This window comes from Argopecten irradians, chromosome 9 (genome assembly GCF_041381155.1).
Source record: "Argopecten irradians isolate NY chromosome 9, Ai_NY, whole genome shotgun sequence".
Classification (NCBI taxonomy): Eukaryota; Metazoa; Mollusca; class Bivalvia; order Pectinida; family Pectinidae; genus Argopecten; species Argopecten irradians.
Window position 1 is genome coordinate 4,432,961 of NC_091142.1, and position 24,805 is coordinate 4,457,765.

General features: G+C 35.7%; 1 protein-coding gene across 2 annotated transcripts in view; it reads left to right on the forward strand.

Annotated features, from left to right (window-relative positions):
* Positions 1 to 117: 117 nt before the first annotated feature.
* The window catches only part of LOC138331146 (helicase domino-like), a 55,740-nt gene continuing 31,052 nt past the window's right edge, over positions 118 to 24,805 (forward strand). For both annotated transcript variants that reach the window (XM_069278615.1, XM_069278617.1), the window contains exons 1-24: positions 118 to 329; positions 878 to 1,044; positions 1,957 to 2,172; positions 4,200 to 4,966; positions 5,363 to 5,462; positions 9,687 to 9,864; positions 11,250 to 11,403; positions 11,880 to 12,065; positions 13,132 to 13,272; positions 13,439 to 13,634; positions 13,854 to 13,927; positions 14,150 to 14,302; positions 16,003 to 16,126; positions 16,568 to 16,720; positions 17,020 to 17,132; positions 18,114 to 18,212; positions 18,793 to 18,970; positions 19,349 to 19,485; positions 19,853 to 19,963; positions 20,336 to 20,587; positions 20,839 to 20,975; positions 21,667 to 21,853; positions 23,509 to 23,700; positions 24,165 to 24,321. In XM_069278615.1, coding sequence (XP_069134716.1) covers positions 891 to 1,044; positions 1,957 to 2,172; positions 4,200 to 4,966; positions 5,363 to 5,462; positions 9,687 to 9,864; positions 11,250 to 11,403; positions 11,880 to 12,065; positions 13,132 to 13,272; positions 13,439 to 13,634; positions 13,854 to 13,927; positions 14,150 to 14,302; positions 16,003 to 16,126; positions 16,568 to 16,720; positions 17,020 to 17,132; positions 18,114 to 18,212; positions 18,793 to 18,970; positions 19,349 to 19,485; positions 19,853 to 19,963; positions 20,336 to 20,587; positions 20,839 to 20,975; positions 21,667 to 21,853; positions 23,509 to 23,700; positions 24,165 to 24,321 — 4,159 coding nt within the window. In that variant the 5' untranslated portion in view covers positions 118 to 329; positions 878 to 890. The remainder of the gene's footprint in view (positions 330 to 877; positions 1,045 to 1,956; positions 2,173 to 4,199; positions 4,967 to 5,362; positions 5,463 to 9,686; positions 9,865 to 11,249; positions 11,404 to 11,879; positions 12,066 to 13,131; positions 13,273 to 13,438; positions 13,635 to 13,853; positions 13,928 to 14,149; positions 14,303 to 16,002; positions 16,127 to 16,567; positions 16,721 to 17,019; positions 17,133 to 18,113; positions 18,213 to 18,792; positions 18,971 to 19,348; positions 19,486 to 19,852; positions 19,964 to 20,335; positions 20,588 to 20,838; positions 20,976 to 21,666; positions 21,854 to 23,508; positions 23,701 to 24,164; positions 24,322 to 24,805) is intronic.

Genomic DNA, 24,805 nt, shown 5'->3' on the forward strand with positions numbered 1-24,805 from the left:
TAACAAAAGATAAAGTCATTTGGGTTTCTCGGACGTTTACATAGTACTAGATAATAAAATCAAGCAGACAAAATTCCGAAAGTTTCACCGTGTCCATATCTGCGCATGCGTATCCTAACTTACTAGTCCTTGCAGCCAGAGATGCGTCATGGCTTAGATCCCGTGACTTGCGACAAGAAATAGTTGCATCGAAATTTATGTGTTTTATTTTTGAGGTTGTAGGTTCACTGTATCAAAATGTTCAGATAAATTGCTGATAAGGTTGGATTGAGGGTTTTTGACCAAAGATGGGTGGTTTTTCATCGTTAAATCTGTAACTCAAAATTCAGGTAAGCAAATAATGTATTCATACCAATATGGCGGAAACGCGACTCATGGGAAGGCAAGAATGGCGGACCGCATGCGCGCCCGAAGGCTACCGGTACCGAGCGCGTAAATTGTTGCATTAATAGCCGTTGACGTCGGATCTATTAATATACTTTTATATCAGAATTTGATAAATGTTGTGCTTTTATACGTAACGTTGTCTTTTAACAATGCCAATAAAAAATAAATCTTTTTGCTAAACTAGATCGAGTTGCATGGGTGTCGGAATCGACTTCATGCATTCACAAAAGAGACTATAAAAAGCTTTCACCATTATACAAATACATGGTATAAAGAATCACATTCATAATGTATTCGCATATCTGTGGAAATGGCAAGTTTAGCATGCATACAGTGATAACTTCGAGTCATAGTCATTTCCACTAGTAACTGAAACTAATGTATGAATACTGTATTAAAATCCTTCATTGAGTATAAAAAGTTGTATCATTTTCTTTTACATGAATCACAACAAGATTGTCATAAAGCTGTAATATTGTATGTTTTTAAGGTGTTGCAAAAGTATGCAACGAAATGATGCAAACGATGTGAAGCAGCGTCGTGGCAGTGGTCCAAGGGACCAGAGTGGGCAGTCACCACAACAAGAGTCCGTCCAGCACTATGTGTTGACCGGCCAGTTACAGGCTATTACGGGTACAGGAAGGCAGACCACACTAGGTACTGAATGGGGCCAGGACTGAAACACAGTTATAACTTTTAACGCACCTTCAGGAACCAATAAAATCACTTCATTATAAACAATTAAAGTATAGTTCCTAATATTATAAGAACATCAGGGGGAATACATATTGCTACGTTATAATTATTAATTTGTTATAGGCGTGTTCTTTATAGATGTGTTTTACTGTATGTCTGAATCAAGCCTGCTATAGTTGTTCCATTTTATCACTTAAAAACATGAGGTTTGTTTCATCTTGTGAAGTTTACCATTTTAATTAAAATTTTATCGACATCACTATACATAATCAAGCACAACCATAGTTGGTCAGAAATCTGGTCTTACTCCAGGGCCTTGACCAGGTAACCTGTATTGAGAATTGAACATTGATAATTAAAATTTGCACCTTTGCAAAAGTATACAACAGAGAACTTCAAATCTTAAATACTTTACCCACAGATCATAATATTTACTGGTCATTGACACTGAATTGGTCATCCATGTACCGGGTATACAGTCCGTAACACTTAATACAAGCATTTGAAAGAAGTAATCATAGTTGAGACTTAAACAAATACTGGTACTTCAGAAATTTAACTTTTCTTCATATTTTGAGGTCAAATTAATTAATTCACCTTTGAAAATTAATAATGAAGTATTCCAGCCTTTGAATTAGATAGTTCAAATGTGTCTTCAGAAGTGATGGAGGCAATAAGGTTCTACTATGATAATTTCTCAATATCGCTTTTAAACCTTGGCTATAATTGAACAACGGTAGATTTTGTTACTCGCTAATCACTTGGTTAGTTTAACTCAACAAAATGATAAAAAACAACACTAATACCGCAATCCTTTCAGTTTTGTCATTAAATGTGGATGATTTTGACAGGTACAACTTGTTTGCTTGATAGGTTTGCTTCCATCAGCGTCCCCGGGTTCATCCTTGGGAGGCTCCAATGTGGCAACCCCAGTTGGTTCCAGTACACCTCTCCAGCACCAAACTGTCGTTGTGTCCTCGCAAGACTTGGAACGCATTTTCACTGGAGGAGGTACCCCTGGGCCTACCACGGTAGCAACCACACCTGCTCTGTCTGCTCAAGCTCTGCAGAGACAACTAAGTAGTCAAGGTGATTATTTATGCTATTCAAAATTTATACTAATTGTGCCTTAGAGGCTTGGGTACTGAGAGTCCATTAAAGATATTGATTACATATTTAATCCAATGTAATTAAAATTAGACTTGTAATTCCTCTCAACTACAATGCCCTACAATACACTTCAATGTAAAACAACACTCTGTTTGGAGTTATCTCGGGACATACAAATAGCCATACAGGGAGTAGTCCGCTAAAACTGACCATAATCGCAGGCTCAAAATTCTGACTGATCGCCTGTTTATGGTCAGCTACCTACTGCTCTTAAAAAGTCGGGGATTGTAGTACAAATCTGGCGACAGCGATTATGGGACTTCTGTAGGTTTAATTGGGGTCAGAAAGGTATTGACAGTTAAAAGAAAACATTTGGCACTCACTTTAATACATGTCACATTCCAACTCATCACATAAATGATGTTATGTCCCTAGTTATGGTCGAGACGTCCTAGAATCAATGTTTGGGTAGCCATCTTTGAAGACTGAAAGTTAATTTTAACACCCAATCAGACAGCTGGGATCGATTTCCGGTGAAATTGACGATTCTAATTGGCTGTTAAAATTAACTTTTGGTCTTCAAAGATGGCTACCGAAACACTGATTCTTGGACGTCTCGAACATAACTAGGGACATAGCATCGTTAATGTGATGAATTGGGATGTGACATGTATTAAAGAGAGTGAAACACGTTTTCCTTTAACTTTAAAGGCATATTTGACCCCAAACCAACATGCAGAATTCTCATAATCGCTGTCGCCAGATTTGTACTACAATCCCCGACTTTTTAAGAGCAGTAGGTAGCTGACCATAAACAGGCGATCAGTCAGAATTTTGAGCCTGCGATTATGGCCAGTTTTAGCGGACTATACAGGGAGTTGTTAGATCTTGTATTGAAGCATATTGAAGTGGAGTGGAATTAAAAGTCTAATTTTATTTTGATTGATCCATGAATAAATTGATTCTTGTAGAGCATTGAATAGACAATGAAAGGGTTGATTACCAAAGCTAAAGGAGATTTAAAGACCTTTGAGCCGTGACTTCAACCCAACATAAACTTCCAGTGATAACACTAATGCTGTTATTGCTGGAGACAATTTCACAAGTTTACTTCATTACTGGAGCAGGATTTGAAATTATCTTCCTGATAAGACTATAAGAACTCATCTTAATTAATGGCTAGCTTAAAAGCTCACATTTAAATTATTAACATGGAAATGAACAAATGAAAGGTTTTAATGAATCTTGCATCAGATTTGATACCATTTCAACATTGATTTTTTTTTTTAAATTGTCAATAAAAAGCATGATGTGGGTATTAAAGGAAAGCAAGTTTTCATAATGCGGATAAAAAATAGTTTAAAATACCTAGCTTTGAATCCATAATCAATTTCCTGTATGAAATACATTTCACATATGATAATATTCCCTGTATGAAATACATTTCACATAATGATAATATTCAGGATTGCCCATTTTATAGTTGGCTACTTGCTGGTCATTACTCCTTGTTTATGTTTCCAAAGTTGATTACAAGCACCAAAATCATAATATTTCACATTGATTAAGGGTTGATTACCAAAGCTAAAGGAGATTTAAAGACCTTTGAGCCGTGACTTCAACCCAACATAAACTTCCAGTGATAACACTAATGCTGTTATCGCTGGAGACAAAATCTTAGCTTAATTAAAAAATGTTTTTGTGGACGTGGTCGAGTGTTTTAAAAATTTCACCAATTAAGCATTTGTTGATGTTTTTACAATGAGTGTACTTGTTTGACGAAAAAAAATAGCTATACTATGTCAGATTTCAAAATATGATAATTCAAGTGAACAAGCACTTAATTTTCATTAACAGTACTCCCAGTTAAAGCTTGAATTATCTATGTAACTCTTGTAAAAAAAATGGAAATCAAGGCCAGTTACAATAAATCTTTAGTTAAATTTTGATTTTCCCATTGATAAATAACTGAGAACGCAAGTCACTCTTTCTCTCTGCTTTGGTAGGTATAGTTGGTGTGATCAGCCCTGCTGTATCCAGACCAATAACTGGATCGTTCCCAGGTGGCGCCACTACAACCCTGATCAGACAGACAAGTGCCACTCCTTCCGGACCCGAGATGCAAATTCCACCAACACTGACCCTGGTGACTGCGACCACACCCAGTGGGGCCCCAGGAGTGGGGACTTTGAGCGCCAGCGGAGCCACAGTGCACCATCATGGTCTGAGCCCTTCACGGGGGACCCCACCAACCCCTCGAGCCAACCTTCAGCAACCATCTCTAAATATGAGTGTTCAACCTACTGGACAACAACAAACTCCAAAGACTAATGTTGGAGCAGGTGCTACAGCGCCAGCTTCTGCAACAAACCTAGCAGTGGTTGGGAAAGTTTTACAAGAAACGAAACCCAGCATAACACCTCTTGGCCTCACACATACCTTTCCCAACCTAACAGCACTAGCCAACCAATCCGCTATGGGGCCGTCTCCAAAGAAGAAAGTAAAGGTGGAGGAGAAAGCGCCCGCTACTGCAGAAATCGCCAACAGTAGAAAACTGATTTTAGACCAAAAGCACAAAGAAATGAAAGAGATAAAAGAGAACTACATTGAGTTCCTGACGGAGCTGTTCTTCCTCCAGAACAGTGGAAACATGATGGACTATCACACCTGGAAGAAGCGACCGACACCTCAGCTAGTTCACTTCCTGAAATCTGGGAATCTTGATAGTGATGAGGAAGATGATCATGGACAAGAAAGAAAGATCAACAATGAAGTATGTTTTCTTGTTAAAATATCTACCTGTCCTTATTGATAGAAGAAAACATTTTCTCTTGTGGGGGGGGAGCATGTTGTTCCCTAGAAAATTACATTTTGAAGCATTTAATACATTAAAAAAATATCTGAAAGATAATAAAATAATGCTGATGCAATATAAGACAGACTTACACTGATCATATCTTTGATTCATCTGTAAGTGATTCCACTTCTGATTCTATGAAGTGAAATTAGACAGATTGAGATATAATTCAGAATTAAAAATACTGATTAGCTAAAGATTATGAAAGCAAAGTAGCAAATAGATATAACAAATAATTTATTCAGGTTTTAAAATTGTCCTCAAGTTGTGAAAATGAAGCGAGATAGTTAACAGAGAGATGTTTTACTTCAGGTAAAGGTATTTACCTGCAGTGGTAGCAATGTTCCTTTGGCAACACCAGTGGCCATTTCTACGACCCTACCACCGTCTGTAGCAGCCCTGAATCAACAAGGTAAGATATTTGCTTTGGTGGCATGGTGTGTATAGCTTCATGTTCACATTGTAAGAAAATAGTAAAGCTTGCATAAATATTCAACGCCATCTATCAATTTCCATATAGTAACCATAACCAGATGATTGATCATTTTGTTTCCATCTTATGAATTGTAATAATTATTAATCTTGAAATAAAAAAAGAGATTCACTCGTAAGCATGTTTTGTTAAACCAGCATACAAAATAGATTTATATATATTGCTGAGATTTTGTATAATTATTGAAACATTATCACGCTTTCAAAATTCTTTCATTTTCTGTCTTGTGTGCCTGAATATGTGACTGCTCATCAAGTTCAATGTTGCATGTTCTAAGATCAACTGTGTTGCACATTTCTACTTTTCATTTTTCACACATCATTTTATAATGCAACTACAAAAAAATATTCAGTAATGGACTTACTGTATGAATCATTGAATATTGACCAATTCATTTCAAATTTTGAATAAAAAACATATCATTGCATATGTTTGCTATGTATTCCATTTACCTGTGAATTTCACCACATATTCAATTTACTGTGGTCCAGACCCATTAAGATATATTTGTTGAATCATTTACAAATGTCATGGCTTTCAAAAACTGAAAAACAGTGAAGTTCTGCTTATGCTTTCAAACAAGAGGCTTGTCTGCCAATGAAAGATGAATGATTGTGTCTGTTTTAAAGATATACAGTTCATATGAATTGAACAGATTTATAAATACTTAATATGGTACACAAAAAATGGAAAACAAGCATGTTAGTATTTTATTGATTATTGTACTCTGTTTAATATCAGTAATTTCTGTTGAATGTTTAATATCAGTAATTTCTGTTGAATATTTTACTGTATGTTGACTTTGTGTTTTAACTAATATTGTTAAGTTCATTTTCCTGTAGAGCTGTCGACTAATTGTGACTGATTTGATGTATAAATCAGTGAAAATATCTTAATATTTCATTATGAGCTTGAACTTTTCCAACACATGAGTTAGTGAAATAATCCATTATTCAATTTGTTAAAGATTTTTAGATCGAGAAATATTTGCATCTCTTGATGAGGTCAGAATTTTTTTTTAAATTTTACCACATTCTGACCTTTTACTTCTCATTATTATTTCTCTTCAGGAATTTTAGTACTTAGCGAGTTTGAATAATATTATGGAAAACATCTGTTGCCCTGACAAAAGGGCAGCTTTGATAAGTGGTAATTAAATGTTAAAGATGAAAATTGGACCATAAAATTTATGAGGGATAACACATTGATGATTTTTGTTATACTATTTTTATAATCACTTGAATTGTTTTTATTGCAGTCAGTACTTGTTTGCATTCACTTTGAATTTATTCTTCAGTTTACATTATTTTAATTTATTGTACAGGCCTTCTGATTTTGATGTTGTGTGCTTCAAATGATGTTTGTATATACACACTGTGCCTTCTGTTAATTTTCAATCTTTTTATTTTGCCTGTGCTCGGCTCACCGTGGATTGTAGCGAGTAGACTGTATTCCCAAACCTTTCTTTATTACCCTGCCTGTGGACTTATTTAGTTTATTACATGACTCTTTTTCATTAAGCATTCCATTATTGACCAGTAACAAAAATTATGCGGGACTAGTAAGGGGCCTTATATATTTTAGCGTGTAACCTGAATGGGTGTTGTGGCTTTGCATCAATTAAGTATAGCTGTATTTGCGGTAGTTAAAAGAATGCTGTTTTAACAATGTGCTAAATTTGCTATACTTGTGATAAAACTACTTTCAAAAAGTCTCTGCTTTTGTTTATAAAATATATTACATTGATATATTATAATATATGCAATTGATGAAATAATGATAATCTGCTTTAAATTTTCTTTGTTAATGGCAAAAAAAGGAATAAACATTAATATCGTGAAACATATCATCAAAATCTGTAATATGTAATACAGTAGTCTATTAATGATGATTAATCAGTTGGGAGAATGACTGTATCAAGGGTCTAGGTTACTGTTTTATTCTCCTGTCTCAGTTGTGCAAGCAAAAATGTCCCCAAAACCGCATATGTTTTCACAAAATAAGATTAAAGTACACAATGGAAATCAGAAAAGGAGGATTGAAGTCTGAAGCATCAGGGGCAGGGGGAGGGGAATGATCTGACCTTTTTTAAAAACTTACGGCAAAGCCAAGACTGATTCATGGTCATTGTCACATCTTTACCTGTTTAAATTATATATGGAGTAGGAATCGTGGCCTATGGGAATAAAGCTGATGTATACATCAGTTTTGAGATACCAACACAACCTTCTGGTGATTATGATGCCACAAAAATCATATTGTAATTACTGGAAGGTAGAACTAATGTATAATGTATTCACTCAGGTCGTTCTTGTGTTTTAAAACCCTCGTATTTAGTAGGGCTGTTAACAGAGCTTCTGGAATAGAATTGGGATAATCATGAATTTCCTTAACACTCTTTGACAAACATAGGTTTCTGACTTCTTTATATCCAGCTACTTTGGCAGCCATCTGTAGAAATTAGGAACCTAGACCCTTGTTACTGTAAGATTGTAAGTGAATAAGGTGTTTTGGTCCTGCAGGTTTTGAAACTCGGCGGCCGGGAGGTCGACATGGTATGGTGTTTGGCCATGTACAGCCGGCTTTGGCCAGCTCCTCCTTGTGCTCCAGTGTGACTTCCATGCCACACAACACTCCCATCTCCTCCTCTTCCTCCTCCTCCTCGTCCCTACAGTCCACAGTGGTGCCGGCACATATGGGCCCAACTCAAACAGGTGCTTACCAGTTCATATATATTTAACTCGGGATTTCCGCCAGTCCTGCCATCTCCATAGTAGCTATAGACTTTCATCGGCTTGAATTGGCTATGCTAAGGTTCTTTGTTATTGAATTGTAGTCTTTTTCATCCAAGTCATCTAGTGTCGTGTAATGCTGCAATATTTTTATTTTATTATGAAAAGGTAAAATAAGGATTATATCATGGCTGGTTTGATCAAGAATCGAATGATATGGTTACTATGCAGATGGTTCATCAAATTACTGTTCATTCCATCATGCCAATTCAGCCTCTTGTATCGTTTATTCTTGTGTTCTAGATCCATTTCTTGATAGCACATAATTTTGATACAATTCTAAATATTTACCGTCTACATACATGTCCATTGAAAGACAAATCATCTCTTGTGGTCTAGATCCATTTTGGGATCTACTTGATGGCTGTAGAGCATGATGGAATGAATTGGGACACAGGCTAGCATGGGATATAGCACTTACTGATTTGAGGTCTGTGGCATGCTACCATACAGAGCCCAAGCTTCAATCCTGTACAGAGTACAATGTCTTTCTTCTTCCCAAGCTCAGATCAGCAGTGTTAAGTCAGAGTTAGATGATAGATTAAAAATAAAAACTGTTTGAGAGAAAATGATAGTAAAATTGTCATATTTATCAAACTTAGAACCAGGTTTTAGGTGGGGATGTCAAAAAGTATGTTTCTCATTGTTGACAAAGGGTTGAAGAAGCCATACTGTATGTTAAGTGTCCAAGATACCAGCAGAAAGTCTTGCTGTAATACAGTAGTAAGTGACTGTCCCATGCTACAACCTGGCCCATATTGTGAATTTTTAATGATTGATGGTAATGATACAAAATATTTAGATTTTTGAATTCCACCAGAAGGCACTTTGTGTATATATTTTTGTATCATTTGTTAGTTCACATTGAGCTCGCCTTGTGCAATAATATGAGCCTGTCATATCATGCTGTACAGTCTTATGTTATCCATTCTTCATTGTTCTGGTAATCAATAGACAGCATTTGTAAAAAAAAAAATTGTCATTGGACAAATAACAGATTGATGAACAATTTTTTTTTTTTTTTTTTTTTTTTTTTTTTTCTCTGGGTTTTTTTTCTCTCAATTTTTCAAGATAGTGCTAAATTGATAAGAATAGATTTAGCTTATATTTGATAAAGCAAAACTTTAATTAACGAATAATTATATTTGTGTCAAAGGCATACATTTGTGCTCCAGGAAATCTGATTTACTGAAAATACACAAATTTGTTCTATAAAATTGTCATTTTCAAAAATAAGTCGGGCTATTTAAACAATGACTCGGTTTTATCTGAAATCAGCAGAAGTCATGAGATTTCTTTTGATAATAATGACACTTGCAGTAGTGTTACATTGATTTGGTGTGATTTATAGCTCCTAACCAGAGGACAGCAGCCAGTACGACCACCAACAGTACGACTACCCTGACAACGTCCACGGAGGCTGCTGTGTCTATGTCACTGTTACAGAGTCAGATGTCCAAAGCTGCAGATTCAAAGCCCCCCGCCGTACACACGACACACACAACAAAAGTCACACACACTATGTCAACGTAAGTACCAGCAAAAGTTCCCCGCCATACTTACAACAAAGTTCATATGAAAGTCACAACATAGCTATCACATGTAAGATAATCGGCATTTTTTTTGCTGCTCTACCAAAGGTCATAATTTCATTTTCATATCAGAAATTGCTTATTGTTGAACGTTCTATCATAAGACAATGTTTCTTATCCTGCATTTACCACAAAATTCTGATTTGTTATTTGCTTATTAAGATGTAATTGATGAAAGAATAAAACTTATGCCCATTTAAGGATAAATAATGTCTTTGAATAAATATTGACATTTAGTATTGCAATGAATTAATAGAAAAATGAATTTTACTTTATATAAGTCGGCTGTATGTTACCGAGACATGAGTCACCAGGTCACTTGTCTGTAGTGTCGCTGGTGCTAATGTAACTCGGAGATAAACTGCAGCTCTATGCGCCGGTGCTCTTAGATAGAGTGGCTGGTCACCAAATTGCTGGCTACATTCTATATCATCCTAATCAAAAGTCAGTAATTTAAACATGAGTTTTTTGTTAGAGCTGATCTAGTAAAAGATTTCCTTAACATTGATTTAAAGATTTTGTTTAGGAATTCCACTCATGGAATGTCAATTTCATAGGTGTGATAATAACGAATCCAACACTTGCTAAAAGTTATTTATTTGTAGTCCTTGGATCAGTTAGTATTTGAAAATTTCATAGCATTTTTAAGACATTTGTCTGATAAAAATGAAAATGAAGAAGTCAGATTTTAGGTCAAGCCTTCACTTTTAAAGTGGATAAAGAGCTATAGTTTTGTTGTGTCTTTTTGTATTTCTGAATGACAACACTATTTTGGACAAGAGTACGACAATTACAAAGAGACTCAACAGGAATTTACTTAAGTCTTGCAAAACATAAATGATAAAAGATATTCACAACAAATTGCACATTCCAACATAAATATCCTTTGATTTTAAGTTACCGAGACATGAGTCACCAGGTCACTTGTCTGTAGTGTCGTTGGTGCTAATGTAACTCGGAGATAAACTGCAGCTCTATGCGCCGGTGCTCTTATGTAGAGTGGCTGGTCACCAAATTGCTGGCTACATTCTATAAAAATTAGGGAGTATCTCAATATGTCCCTTAAACCCATAAATGGTCAAATGATAATCCAAACCCAAATGTAAACAAAAAGTTGCCTCTTTATTTAAAGTTTAGACATGAAAACATGAGACTTGAGTAAATTTTTGGTGGGGGTATAAGTTTCATTGTGATTCAATAAAAGTAAGCTGAAAATTGAATTCTCAATTGGAATTGTGGTTCAAAGTAAATGATCCAACAAGAAACAATTCTTATCATAGATCACTACCTTTTGATAAATAATGTGGTTTATATTTTGACAGATCAAGCCAACCACAGTCAACAGTTCGTACCACCAAGTCTCCCCCAACATCCCCTGGTGGAACACCTCGTCTTCACACGCGACAACACACCATATCCAATATCTACGATGGTTCTATTGGTTCACAGGAAGCTATTGTGGAAAGAGCAAAGCAGGTCTGTGTATATTCCATTACTGTCTGGGCAGTAGGGGGTTCCAGGTATTCTGCCTGGTGTTTAGTAATGGACATTGTCAATCCACTTGACAGCAGTAGGGTCTGGATTGTCCGGTCACTTGCTGTACACTTTGTGTGAATGTGGAAGATAAAGCTCAATTCTGCTTCCATATATGGTCACCAATACCATCTGTGGCAATGGAAATTGGAACAGTTATTATATTATTATAAAGAATGAAACAAAGTTGTATAAACACCATTTATTTGCCCATCATGCTCTTGATGTTAGTTTTATTAATTTGATATGGACTCGAGAATAACGATAAGCCCAGCTACCTGTCACTTTCAATTCATTTATATTATCATCAGATTTGTGTTTTACTCCGTGCCAGTGCGGATTTAACTTTAAAATGAATTTGCTGTCATTGCTGAGTGATATTCTCCTCTATTAATTGCAATATGCTTGATTTTACACAGGAGGCTCAGGTAATGCAGCGAGTGGCAGAACTTCGTAAGGAGGGCCTTTGGTCATCCCGCAGACTGCCGAAGGTGCAGGAGCCGCCACGAAACAAGAGTCACTGGGATTACCTGTTAGAGGAGATGCAATGGCTTGCAGCTGATTTCCAGCAGGAGCGCAAGTGGAAGAAGGCCGCTGCGCGAAAGGTATCTAGTGTTTTATTAATTTCATAATCTTTCAAAATAATTGGTTCCACTTAGATTCTTAACATTTACCATTGTGAAATGGGAACTTGATATAGACATCATGAAATCGTGAGGCCTATAATGTTACCTACATCCATTCTGTTCTGTTCCTGCACCCACTTGATGGAGCATTCATGTCTTTTTCCAGTCATCATTTCTATGCTTTTCAAGGTCCTCTGGCTAGGTTTTCCAAGTATACAACAAAACATGAATGTATCGAGACATAGAGTCACCAAGTTACTTACCTGTAGTATCTTAGGTGCTAATGTAACTCGGATATAAAAGCAGCATTTTGCCCTGATCACTCTTCTTATAGAATGATCAGTTTCCTATTGGCTGGGTACATTTCATGATAGAAAAAAACTGAAATAAGATAAAATCAAGAAATTAAAAAAAAAACTGAAATAAGATAAAATCAAGAAGTAACCAACTGAAATTTCACAATTCTCTCTTGATACTTATTATCAGTTATCTTTCTTGCTAATCTTTTTCATTTTGTTGACTAGGTTTAAGTATGCAGAAAGTACTTTGATCGTGAATATAATGAAATTGCTTTGTTTTTATGCCCTGCTATGAATGGACAGGGATATAGTGGTTCCCACATCCATCCTGTCTGCATCCCATTTTGTTATACGGAAGTGGGGGCATTGATATCTTGCAGACATTTCTAGTATTCTTTTTCAAAATTCTCCCTAAACAAGAATACTGATTAGGTTTGCCAAGTACACAACAAAACAAGTTTACTTTTATACCATTGTTTGCACTTCTCTTTAAAAATGTTATGTTCAAATGAAAACAAAATGTAAAAGTTTCGAGACATAGAGTCACCAAGTTACTTGCCTGTAGTATCTTAGGTGCTAATGTAACTCGGAAATAAAAGCAGCAGTTTGCCCTGATCACTCTTCTTATGGAATGATCAGTTTCCTATTGGCTGGCTACATTTCATGATAGAAAAATAGATGAAATAAAGTCATTGAATGTTTCTAAATACATGCACAAAGGCTAAAACTTTTGAATTGTCGACCAGGTGGCAAAGATGGTGTCCAAGTATTTCCAGGAACTTGAGCAGAAGGAGATTAGAGCCGAGAAAGAAGAAGCCCAGAAACTGAAAAGGATAGCAGGACAAATAGCAAAACAGGTCCGCGAATTCTGGACAAATGTAGAAAAGGTGAGCTACATAAAGACTGAATGTTGAGTTAATATTCCTCAGTTTCTTTATGCTTTTGAAATTAATGGAATGTGTAATCAGTTTCAAGTTTCCTTAGTAAACAGAACAGCAACAAAAATTCCTGAAGGTGTGTGTTTGCTATTAAAAAACATTTTGATCATTGCAGGTTGTGCAATATAAACAACAAACAAGAAATGAGGAAAAACGAAAGAAGGCTTTAGATCTCCATCTGAACTTCATTGTTGATCAAACAGAGAAGTATTCCACCTGGTTAACTGAGGGGTTGAAGAAGGACAGCAGAACAGGATCATCTATAGCGTCTGGGGGCACCACTCCAGACCACTCGATTGATGGCGGGGATCGTAAGTGTCTTATCAGTTCAAACTAATGCTGTTCTCAAATATTTTCAAATAAAAGATTCCTTTCTGAATCAATATTTTCCTCAAAATGATGTAACCCAAACTTTATTGAAATCGATAAACTGTTTAAAATGACAAGTGTCTGGATAAAAATTAGACAAATGCTTCATTTTCTTCACATGTTATTAAGTCAAGAATATTTCCATATCTCTGTCTGTATAGGCGAGTTTGAGCCAGAAGCAGATGAATCTGACGATGAAGAAACCATAGAAAAAGCAGAAGCCGATATGGATGAGGTAAGGTACAAAACTGTCGAATAACACAGTATGCATGAATATCAAGATGCAGTGAACCAAAACTTGGAGTCCTTTTAAATCAAGTCGGATAACTTTGATTGATGGATCATACTCTTGTTCTTCATAGGTGAAAATATGTTTTAAAAAGACAATATAATTGTAAATGGTGATGTCCGATATCTATAGTATTCTATACTAATGTGTTAATGATACTTATTAAAGACATCAACCAAGGCAGAGTTAGATGCACTACAAAAGGAGGGAGAAGTTCCATTAGAGGAATTGCTGAAGTCACTCCCCCAGGAGGTCTTATCTGGAACAGCCAGTCTTACTGAGGAGGTCAAAGAGGAAGTAGATGATCATAAGCAGAATAAGGTAAGATACTCACAACTATCACTCCAAAAAATACACGATATAGAAGGCTACCCAGAAAAGGGTAAATATTGGTATGTTAATTATGCAAGAAAAGTACTCAAGAATGAATAACAAATAATAGAAACAAACCCTGAGCTCACAACTGTTGGTGAGATCTTATTTTCACTGAGAGAATATAAATCCAGGGAATATAAAGTAAATTCCTACTTAAAACACTTTAATTGCTGCTGGTGCAATTAAAACTCCTGTCGTAGGAAACAAAACAAAAGATCTTTGGGCAATGTGTAATATATATACATATATGTAAAGGTTATAAGATAAAGAAGATTTATATGATCCTACATCTGTAGCGTATCCTGTTAAGTTGCCTTTTACCAACTTTCGACTCGTGCAGCACATGCAATAATATAATGTTATAATGTAATACTACACTGCCATCAGAGCAAAATCAATTTGAACAATAATTAAGGTATTTACTTTTAGCACATGGCAATCATGCAGTATTCTATTCAACTAGGGGCAAATTATTGAGATATTTCTTCAGGATACAATTGATGATTAACTTAGATCTTGTGTATTCTGATTTCTGAAAACAAATAAGAAGTTCACGCTTTTTGTTGTTGATTCTTGTGTAAAAAATTTTGCTCTTGTTCTAAGTGTATAAAAATGCTGATAATTGTCTTGAACTTTAAAGCAATCCTTTTCAACAGAAACAGTAAAATTTTACTGGGGGCCTCCTTTTGATCTCTTAAAGTATATATTCAAATTCAATATTCATTTGAGAATCGTGTGTGTGAATTTCAGAAATATATTTTCAAATATAAAAACACTAACCCTGAGCTCACAACTCTTGGTGAAATCTGATGTGTTCACCGAGAGAATACAAATCCAGGGCATATAAATTCCTACTTAAAACACTTTAATTGCTACTGGTGCAATTAAAACTCCTGTCGTAGGAGACAAAATAAAATAACTTTGATCATGGTGTACTATAAGAATATACAAAAATGTTGAGGCTTATAGGAGTATGTATCTATCTAAAATAAATTGTTATGGTGCAAGTTGGCTTTCTTTACTTTTGAACTCCATCATCACATTCAATAATATTTAAAAGGTAACTACAAGTTTTCTGTGAAGTTAACATTTAAATCAAATATTCAGTAATCATGTGTTTAGAATCAAATAAGTACTTTTAATTTACCCCTGGGCTCACAACTGTTGGTGAAATCTATTTTCACTGAGAGAATATAAATCCAGGGAATATAAAATAAATTCCTACTTAAAACACTTTAATTGCTACTGGTGCAATTAAAACTCCTGTCGTAGGAGACAGCTTCCTTAATTGGTTTAAGTCCTAATTACAAAATTTTACTCGTTGCAGTATTATATTGTGTGAAATTAATATTCAAATCAAATTTCTAATATTCATGCATGTAGTAGAATCATAATTATTTACTTAGAAATTTAACCCTGAGCTCACAACTGTTGGTGAAATCTTATTTTCACTGAGAGAATATAAATCCAGGGGATATCAATTCCTACCTAAAACACTTTAATTGTTATTTGTGCAATTAAAACTCCTGTCGTAGGAGACAACTTATTTATTTATTTCAATTGTCTTTTGAATAGAAGTAATAACCTTTACACTGTGTATATAGGAAATTTGAACTCTACATCTTCTATTGTACGATGTTGTTTAGGAGGATGACGAGTTTGCAGCGAGCGAGGAGGAGGAAGTGGATGTAGAGGAAACTATTGAGGAACAAGAAAAACTTGACAAGAAAGTCGACTACAGCAAAGAGCTAGAAGATCTACAGAATGAAGGTCAGTGTGATGTTTAGCCAACTGAAAATTGACAGATCGTCAGGCAATCTGAAGCTACGCCTCATGCTCGCATACACAGTTGTTTCCATTCAGTGTTGGAGCAAACATTGTAGCATATACAATACAGAATGCAAAGTCATGTGCAGTTTGATTGACAGCTGGCGTTCCGTCTATACTGTAGGCAAATTTAGTGTGCCTATTTTATTTTCTTCTGCTTGATATTTTGTGGCGTGGCAGACAGAAAAGGGGGGCAAGTTTAGATAATGAAAAATATAACATTATCATGAATGAGACAGTAATCATTAGTCATGATTAAAAAAAAGAACTTAGCATGAATCAGTCCCCACTCAATTCAGTAATTCGCTTGACTTGTAGACAAAATACATACAACAATAAAAAAGAATGAACCAGGTGTTTGATTGACAATTGTTTCATGTTCAGGCGATATGGACATGGAGGAACTGTACAAAAAGTATGCAGGTGCATACGACAGTGACTTTGAAATGCCAGAGAGCGAGTCGGGTACAGATGATGACAGCGATGATGATGAAGATGATGACGAGGAAGACAGCGAAGAGGAAGAGGAGTCTGAAGGTAGGTGTTGTGCTGTTATAATTAAGAAATGTTAGGAATAGTGCAGATTTCTTTGTCTGGGTTGCATTGTCTAATGGCTAATACTCAAAAGATATTCATTGTGTGGAAATGGAGGATAATTGGAATAAGACAATGATGATTTGTCATATAATACTCTAAATATTTAAAATACATGGTTAAGTGAACAGCTTAAACATTAATGATAAAATTATGAACTGGATGCTGATGGTGTGAAATAAAAGCATTTAGCCTAGTACAAATTTACATGGCCAATTCTAATGGTATATACTAACTTTTAGGTGAGGAAGAAGAAGAAACAGAGGAGAATGTTGACAATAAGGAGGAAGAAGTTGGACTGGACTTTCTGATGACATCTGATTCTACTAATACTAGTCAGGATACACAAGCACAGGTATATACTCATTCTCATTAATCTCGTACATATTGGTTCCATGTAAATGTATAGGAAGACTCATCAGCAGAATCTTGTACATACTGGTTCCATATAAATGTATAGGAAGACTCATCAGCAGAATCTTGTACATACTGGTTCCATGTAAATGTATAGGAAGACTCGTCAGCAGAATCTTGTACATACTGGTTCCATGTAAATGTATAGGAAGACTCATCAGCAGAATCTTGTACATACTGGTTCAATGTAAATGTATAGGAAGACTCATCAGCAGAATCTTGTACATACTGGTTCCATGTAAATGTATAGGAAGACTCATCAGCAGAATCTTGTACATACTGGTTCCATGTAAATGTATAGGAAGACTCATCAGCAGAATCTTGTACATACTGGTTCCATGTAAATGTATAGGAAGACTCATCAGCAGAATCTTGTACATACTGGTTCCATGTAAATGTATAGGAAGACTCATCAGCAGAATCTTGTACATACTGGTTCCATGTAAATGTATAGGAAGACTCATCAGCAGAATCTTGTACATACTGGTTCCATGTAAATGTATAGGAAGACTCATCAGCAGAATCTTGTACATACTGGTTCCATGTAAATGTATAGGAAGACTCATCAGCAGAATCTTGTACATACTGGTTCCATGTAAATGTATAGGAAGACTCATCAGCAGAATCTTGTACATACTGGTTCCATGTAAATGTATAGGAAGACTCGTCAGCAGAATACAAGTAGATAATTAATAGTGTAGATATGGACATTTTCCTGTTAAGAATTATCATTTCACTGAAGATCAGTAGTTTTTTGCATGGTTATTACCATTGTAGATATTGGAATTATCTTTCTCAAATTTCAAAACAGTCATTTCAATGAAGATCAGAAGTTATTTGACATCCATTTTATATGGTATTTAAAATCTGTGAGAGATTGAGGATGAAGCTCAAGCTGAACTGGTGAATATTGTCTATTTAGGGTGATGCAGAGGAGAAAGGTCCTGGTAAAGAGCTTGTTGACATCGCAGCAGAAGCCCAGAGTTTACAACCAAAAGGATACACACTTCAGACCACAGAGGTAAGATTGGAATCTGGCATCCTGAAACAATATTTGACTGAATTAAATTTTTGCTACGCCACTCGGAATGACTTTCATGTTGTGTTGTCTCTGACTGGCAAAATCCAACATTAGAACATTAAAAGTCGAACTTCATAAGATATTGTTTCATGACCTTAGGGCCAGATATACAGAGTGAAACTCTGTATATTTGTAGTGTGGTGTTGTCTCTGACCGGCAAAGTCTAATATTAGAACTTTAAAAGTCTAATTTCATAAGATTTTGTTTCATGACCTTAGGGCCAGATATACAGAGTGAAACTGGGGAAATATATTTCTTACACACTTTCAGTGAAGAACAATTATTAGTTGATAACTAAATTGTTGATTTAGATTACAACAATGGGTATGCAGGAATTTCAAAATTTCTGGTCTTTTGAGCTGGATGACTGTTAAGGCCTTTGGGTCTCTTGTTTGAGCTTACAAGATGCATCATTACTAAGCCCTCTTCTGAATATCAGCATAATGAGTTTCAATGTGGCAAGATACTGTTAGCCCAGTCCTTGTCTACACCAGGTAAATTCTTGTGTCTTTTTCCCCAGGTTAAGACAAAGGTGCCATTCCTCATCAAACACACTCTCCGAGAGTACCAGCATGTTGGCTTGGACTGGCTGGCCACCATGTATGAGAAACGTCTCAATGGAATCCTTGCTGATGAAATGGGTCTGGGGAAAACCATCCAAACCATAGCTCTTCTAGCCCACTTAGCCTGTGATAAAGGTAAGGGAGACCTGTACACTGTGAATAGCTGGTAGTCTGTAGATGTAGCATTATACATAGGATATAACATGAGAAACATTAATGATACACTTGTGATAAGCAAACAAATGTCATTGGACAAAATAAGATATTCTGTTCATTTGTCAGTCTATCTGTTTGTAAATATTGACCTAGGTTTAGTAAGTCAATCGTTTTGATCAATTGTGAAACCTATCGGCCAATTTGTCAAGCAATCACTTCATATCAAAATTCTTCTTACTATGAGAAATATGCATTTGAAATAAAACATGGGTGTGACATAACGCTAGCAATAGGCAGAGCTCATGTTGACATTAACTTGGGACGTCTTCCTGACTGTAACTAACTAATTTGTTATAGGTATTTGGGGACCACACTTGATTGTTGTGCCAACCAGTGTGATGCTTAACTGGGAGATGGAAATCAAAAAGTGGTGCCCGGCCTTCAAGATTCTCACCTACTATGGAAATCAGAAGGAGAGAAAATTAAAGAGACAGGTACGTCTTATCAATGTTACCTTCAGTCTCGCTAGGCATTTCATGAGCAATGACTATCTGAATGTACATTACTTAAGTCAGAAAGGTTTTTGGATAGGAATAATTATGTACATGATACCAGATAATGTTTGTGCAGAGCTATTATTTCTATTGGTAGTGGAACGACACTTAAAGATGATATCCTGCGCTAACATCATTTCAGTGGGAAGATTACAAAGAGTCACATTCCAACACCACTGGAGATACTAGTCCAATACAAACATTTTCTGATATCACGTGGTACAGGAATTAGTTCCATTGTACAAAGAAAGTTTTAAATTTAAGAATATTTTTATTTGTGATGACTTTATTTTCTATTGCATTGTAGGGTTGGACTAAAACCAATGCCTTTCATGTGTGCATTACCTCATACAAACTTGTAATCCAAGACCACCAGTCTTTCAGGAGGAAGAAGTGGAAGTATTTTATTCTTGACGAGGTACGACTCCTTGACATACACATATTTCAGTTTTAACATTTAATTTCATATTGTCAACATAAATAAATACACTTATGAGACAAATGATAGCCCACGTTGTCTGATGTGATACTGTGGATTGAGTAAGTCTCGTATATAAAGTTCTGACGATAGCATTGGATGCAGTATACTGTATTTAGGCTAGAATCAGAAACAAAATGTTGATATAGAATAATTATATGGAATCTACCAATTAACTGTTTTCAGTAAGCTGTGTTGATTCTAGAATACAGAAACATCAATGTCTGTTGATTGGACATTATAAAAGTAAAAATAAAAGTTTTTTAGTGATGTTTAACACAGCAGTTTAAATAATCTAATGTTGTTTTGCAGGCCCAAAATATCAAGAATTTTAAGTCCCAACGTTGGCAAACATTGCTGAATTTCTCCAGCCAACGCCGCCTGTTGCTGACAGGGACGCCTCTTCAGAATAATCTGATGGAACTCTGGTCCCTAATGCACTTCCTCATGCCAAATGTGTTCCAGTCACATCGCGAATTCAAGGAATGGTTTGCCAACCCTCTTACGGGTATGATTGAAGGGAGCCATGAATACAACGAAAGCCTCATCAAACGTCTGCATAAGGTATTAAATATCGGACATATTCAGTTTGAAACATTGCTACTTTTAATGAGACAAATGATAGCCCACGTTGTCTGCTGTGATACTGTGGATTGAGTAAGTCTCATACATAAAGTTCTGAAGATAGCATTGGATGCAGTATCCTGTATTTAGGCTAGAATCAGAAACAAGCATTCTACTTGATATGTTGTAATACTTTGTCTCAATATTGACAGGCAAGCAACTTTTTGATAAACATGGATTATTTGTTTCAGGTGCTACGACCATTTTTACTGCGAAGGTTAAAAGCAGATGTGGAAAAACAGATGCCAAAGAAATATGAGCATGTTGTGATGTGTCAACTATCAAAGCGTCAACGCTTCCTGTATGATGATTTCATGTCACAGGGAAAGTAGGTGTTTTTACGCTCTTCATTATATCATAAACTTGTTCAAATCTCTGTTGACCATTTGATCATGCAGACGTGTTTTGATAACTTTATCTTTCCAAATCATTGTATGGATTTTCATTTGTATAACCTTACTCGTGGATAAAAAATAAAAATAAAATAAGAAATGCAGTATAAAGCTGAATTCAGGATTTTGAAATATTTATTTGAATTTTTAGCTCGTCTATTCGAAGAATAGGGGGAGCTAATGTTGTCACGTCGGCGTCAGCGTTGGCATCCCATTTCACGTTAAAGTTTTTGAGCAAGTTTCTGTTTCGTCAATTGTTTAAGCTTAAGTCATCATAAATGTTTATGATTTTATTTTCCTAATGTGTATGGATGCTTAACGTGATAATACAACCAATTTGGGGTCCTTTAGGGGGGTTTTGAGTCTGTTAATTTGTCATATTTCCATGTTTAAATAGTAAATACTTGAACATCAACTTCTGAATAGACGAGCTTTGTTGCTTTGTTTCAACAGCTCTTGTTGCAAAAGCAATCTGTTCAGTATTTTAAGCCTTCTAAGATTTTCAGCAAATCTTTTGTTTGAAATTCCATGTTTTACTAACAGAAAAAGCCATCCTCTTTTGACTAGCTGTTGATAGGTTGGGTCTACCGACCATTTCATACATAATTTCTCTTATTCTGATCACAGGACAAAGGAGACGCTAGCCAGTGGACACTTCATGAGTGTCATCAACATTCTCATGCAGCTTCGTAAAGTCTGTAACCACCCCAGCCTGTTTGATGAGCGTCCAATTGTGTCTCCATTCCAGACAGAAGGAATCACATTCCATACCTCTTCTGCTGTTGTACATATGTTGGACTATGATCCTTTCAAAGTAAGAGCAAGTAATTAAAACAAAACTATCCACTGTAAATTTTAGATTTTGGATAGTTATGTTATGTTTTTCGGTAATATTCTTATAAAGGTAGCAGTAGTGTCTTTTGAGTTGATAGATAGGAGTATGATATACAGGTATTTCACTAGTCTCTGAGCTCAACATTAATACAATCTGAGTCCCTTATATTTTACAACAAATATGAAAGTGTCGATATATAAGAGTCACTGAATACTGAAAAAATTTCTAACGTACACACCGAACCTGAAGTATCGAGACATAGAGTCACCAAGTCACTTGGCTGTAGTATCTTAGGTGCTAATGTAACTCGGAAATAAAAGCAGCATTTTGCCCTGATCATTCTTCTCATGGAATGATCAGTTTCCTATTGTCTGGCTACATTTCACGATAGAAAAGATTGGAAATAAAGTCTTTGAATACTACTAACAACATGTTAATCTCACACAAGGAAAAGATTTCACAATGCTCTCTTTGAGACTTTGCAGGGGGAATTGTTCCTGCGCTGCCAATTTCTATTAGTGATAATCAATATAGGTTTTAAGTTTGCAGAAATCACATTAACTGTGAATATAGTGAAATTTAATCTTAATAATCTAAATTTCATTGTTACGCCTGGCCATGGGAGGGATATTGTGTTGCTCAAGTCCATCCTGTCCTGCCCTTCAATCCTTCTTTGATGTATGACAGCATGGCATTTATGTCTTGTAGACATTTCTAGTTGTCATAAACTAATCTATGCTCTTCATGGTTCTTTCTGAACAAGAATACTGACAAAGTTTCTAAGTACACAACAAACCTGAAAGTATCGAGACATAGAGTCACCAAGTCACTTGCCTGTAGTATCTTAGGTGCTAATGTAACTCGGATATAAAAGCAGCATTTTGCCCTGATCATTCTTATGGAATGATCAGTTTCCTATTGGCTGGCTACATTTCATGTTCAAAAAGAGTATGATTTTGCGTTGAGAAAATTTTACAATTCTCTCTTGGATACTCATTACTCTTGCATTGCCAATTGTAATAAGATTCTCAGTTTCTATCTAGATTCAATTTGTTCAGAAATCACATTAACTGTGGACATAGTGGAATTTTAACTTCGGCCATGAATGGGGAGGGATATTGTGTTATTCTAAGTCCATCCTTTCCTGTCCTTCCATCTCGCTTTCATATGAATGCATGGCATTTATGTCCCCAGACATTTCTAGTTTGTCATGAATAAATCTATGGTCTTCAGGATTCTCTCTGAACAAGAATGCTGACAAAGTTTCTAAGTACACAACAAAACATAAAAGTTTCGAGACATAGAGTCACCAAGTTACTTACCTGTAGTATCTTAGGTGCTAATGTAACTCGGATATAAAAGCAGCAGTTTGCCCTGATCACTCTTCTTATAGAATGATCAGTTTCCTATTGGCTGGCTACATCTTCAAATGGTATGATCATCACAATCATATATTTGCAGTCAATGTCTAAAACTGAAAACTCTTGGAGTTTGTACAGACAAACTGTTATTACACTCAAAGTGATATGGACTGCCGTGAAAATACTAGTTGTCCGAGTACCCAAGTAAGGTATAATTTCTTAATTAAAGTGTAAAGTTTGATTTGGACTAACAAATTAATTTTCTTGGTTTAGGATATTGACCTATTGAGGTATCCAGGATTAGCAGACATGGAACAAGATCTCCCCGCATTTGTGGCACATCGTGTGAAGCGTCTTCAAACATCACGCCAACTCATAGAGGAAATAGACGACCAACCTGATCCTCCACCTCGCCTTAAACCTGGAAAACTGAAACCTGTCAACTTCAGGAGCATCTCTCCTCTGGTAAGTATCCCTGTTTCGCAGTCAATAAGTTCTTGTTTACAACGAATTATTATTCAAAGTGGTTAGTTAGTTATTCATTCATACTGTCAATTTTTATCTATTTAAGTAAGTTGTTAGAAGATTGTTTTTTCACAATTTTCTTAATTATTTTTAATTAGCACTTCATTGTGCAAATTTGACATCACCAATTTACTAGTATGCCATTGTTGGTGCTTTTCTTTGAAAATGTTATGTTAAAATGAAAACAAAATGTAAAAGTTTCGAGACATAGAGTCACCAAGTTACTTGTCTGTAGTATCTTAGGTGCTAATGTAACTCGGATATAAAAGCAGCATTTTGCCCTGATCATTCTTCTTATGGAATGATCAGTTTCCTATTGGCTGGCTACATTCATTAAAAGAATTTCTGATGAATGTTATGTATACTTAATTTTCTTTGATTGTAAGTGAATTTTCAATTTATAGTCGAGGAGTGTTTCACCACTGACAAACCAGACCTCTGCTACCAGTGGTACAGAAAAAGTCAAACCAGCGACTTCTGTCACCACATCCTCGGCTACCACTACAGCTGCTGTGGGCACCACCATTACCTCAACTACACCAACAACACTTACAGCTGCAGGTAAGCATACCCTTTCTTACGCTGGGTCTTCAGATGTGAAGGAGGAATTATCAACTCTGAGTAATATTAAAGTGCAGAATTGATTCTGAAGCTGTCACAGATTTAACAGCATTTCAATATATCACTAAGATAAACAACCAATCGACTTCTTCACCTTTGTAGACCCCTTTGGGCTCTTCTAATTCAAGGGATGGAATGGTCCGTTATATTTACTCAGGGGTTAATGGTAAAGAGATAAGCTGCATTCAATATATACATTTTAATAGTCTATCTGACATTTTGGAAACATTGCAACATTTAAAGGCCCATTACCTTTCCAAAATGGCTTTTAATTTTTAAAATGGGAATGTAAAACGAGATCGATAATTTTGTAGAGTCGCAAAAGTTATTAACTCATCTTTACTACTACACTCATCATCATCTTCAGAAAAATTTGATTAAAATAATAAAATGTTAATCTTCATAACGCAGGTCGTCTTATGTT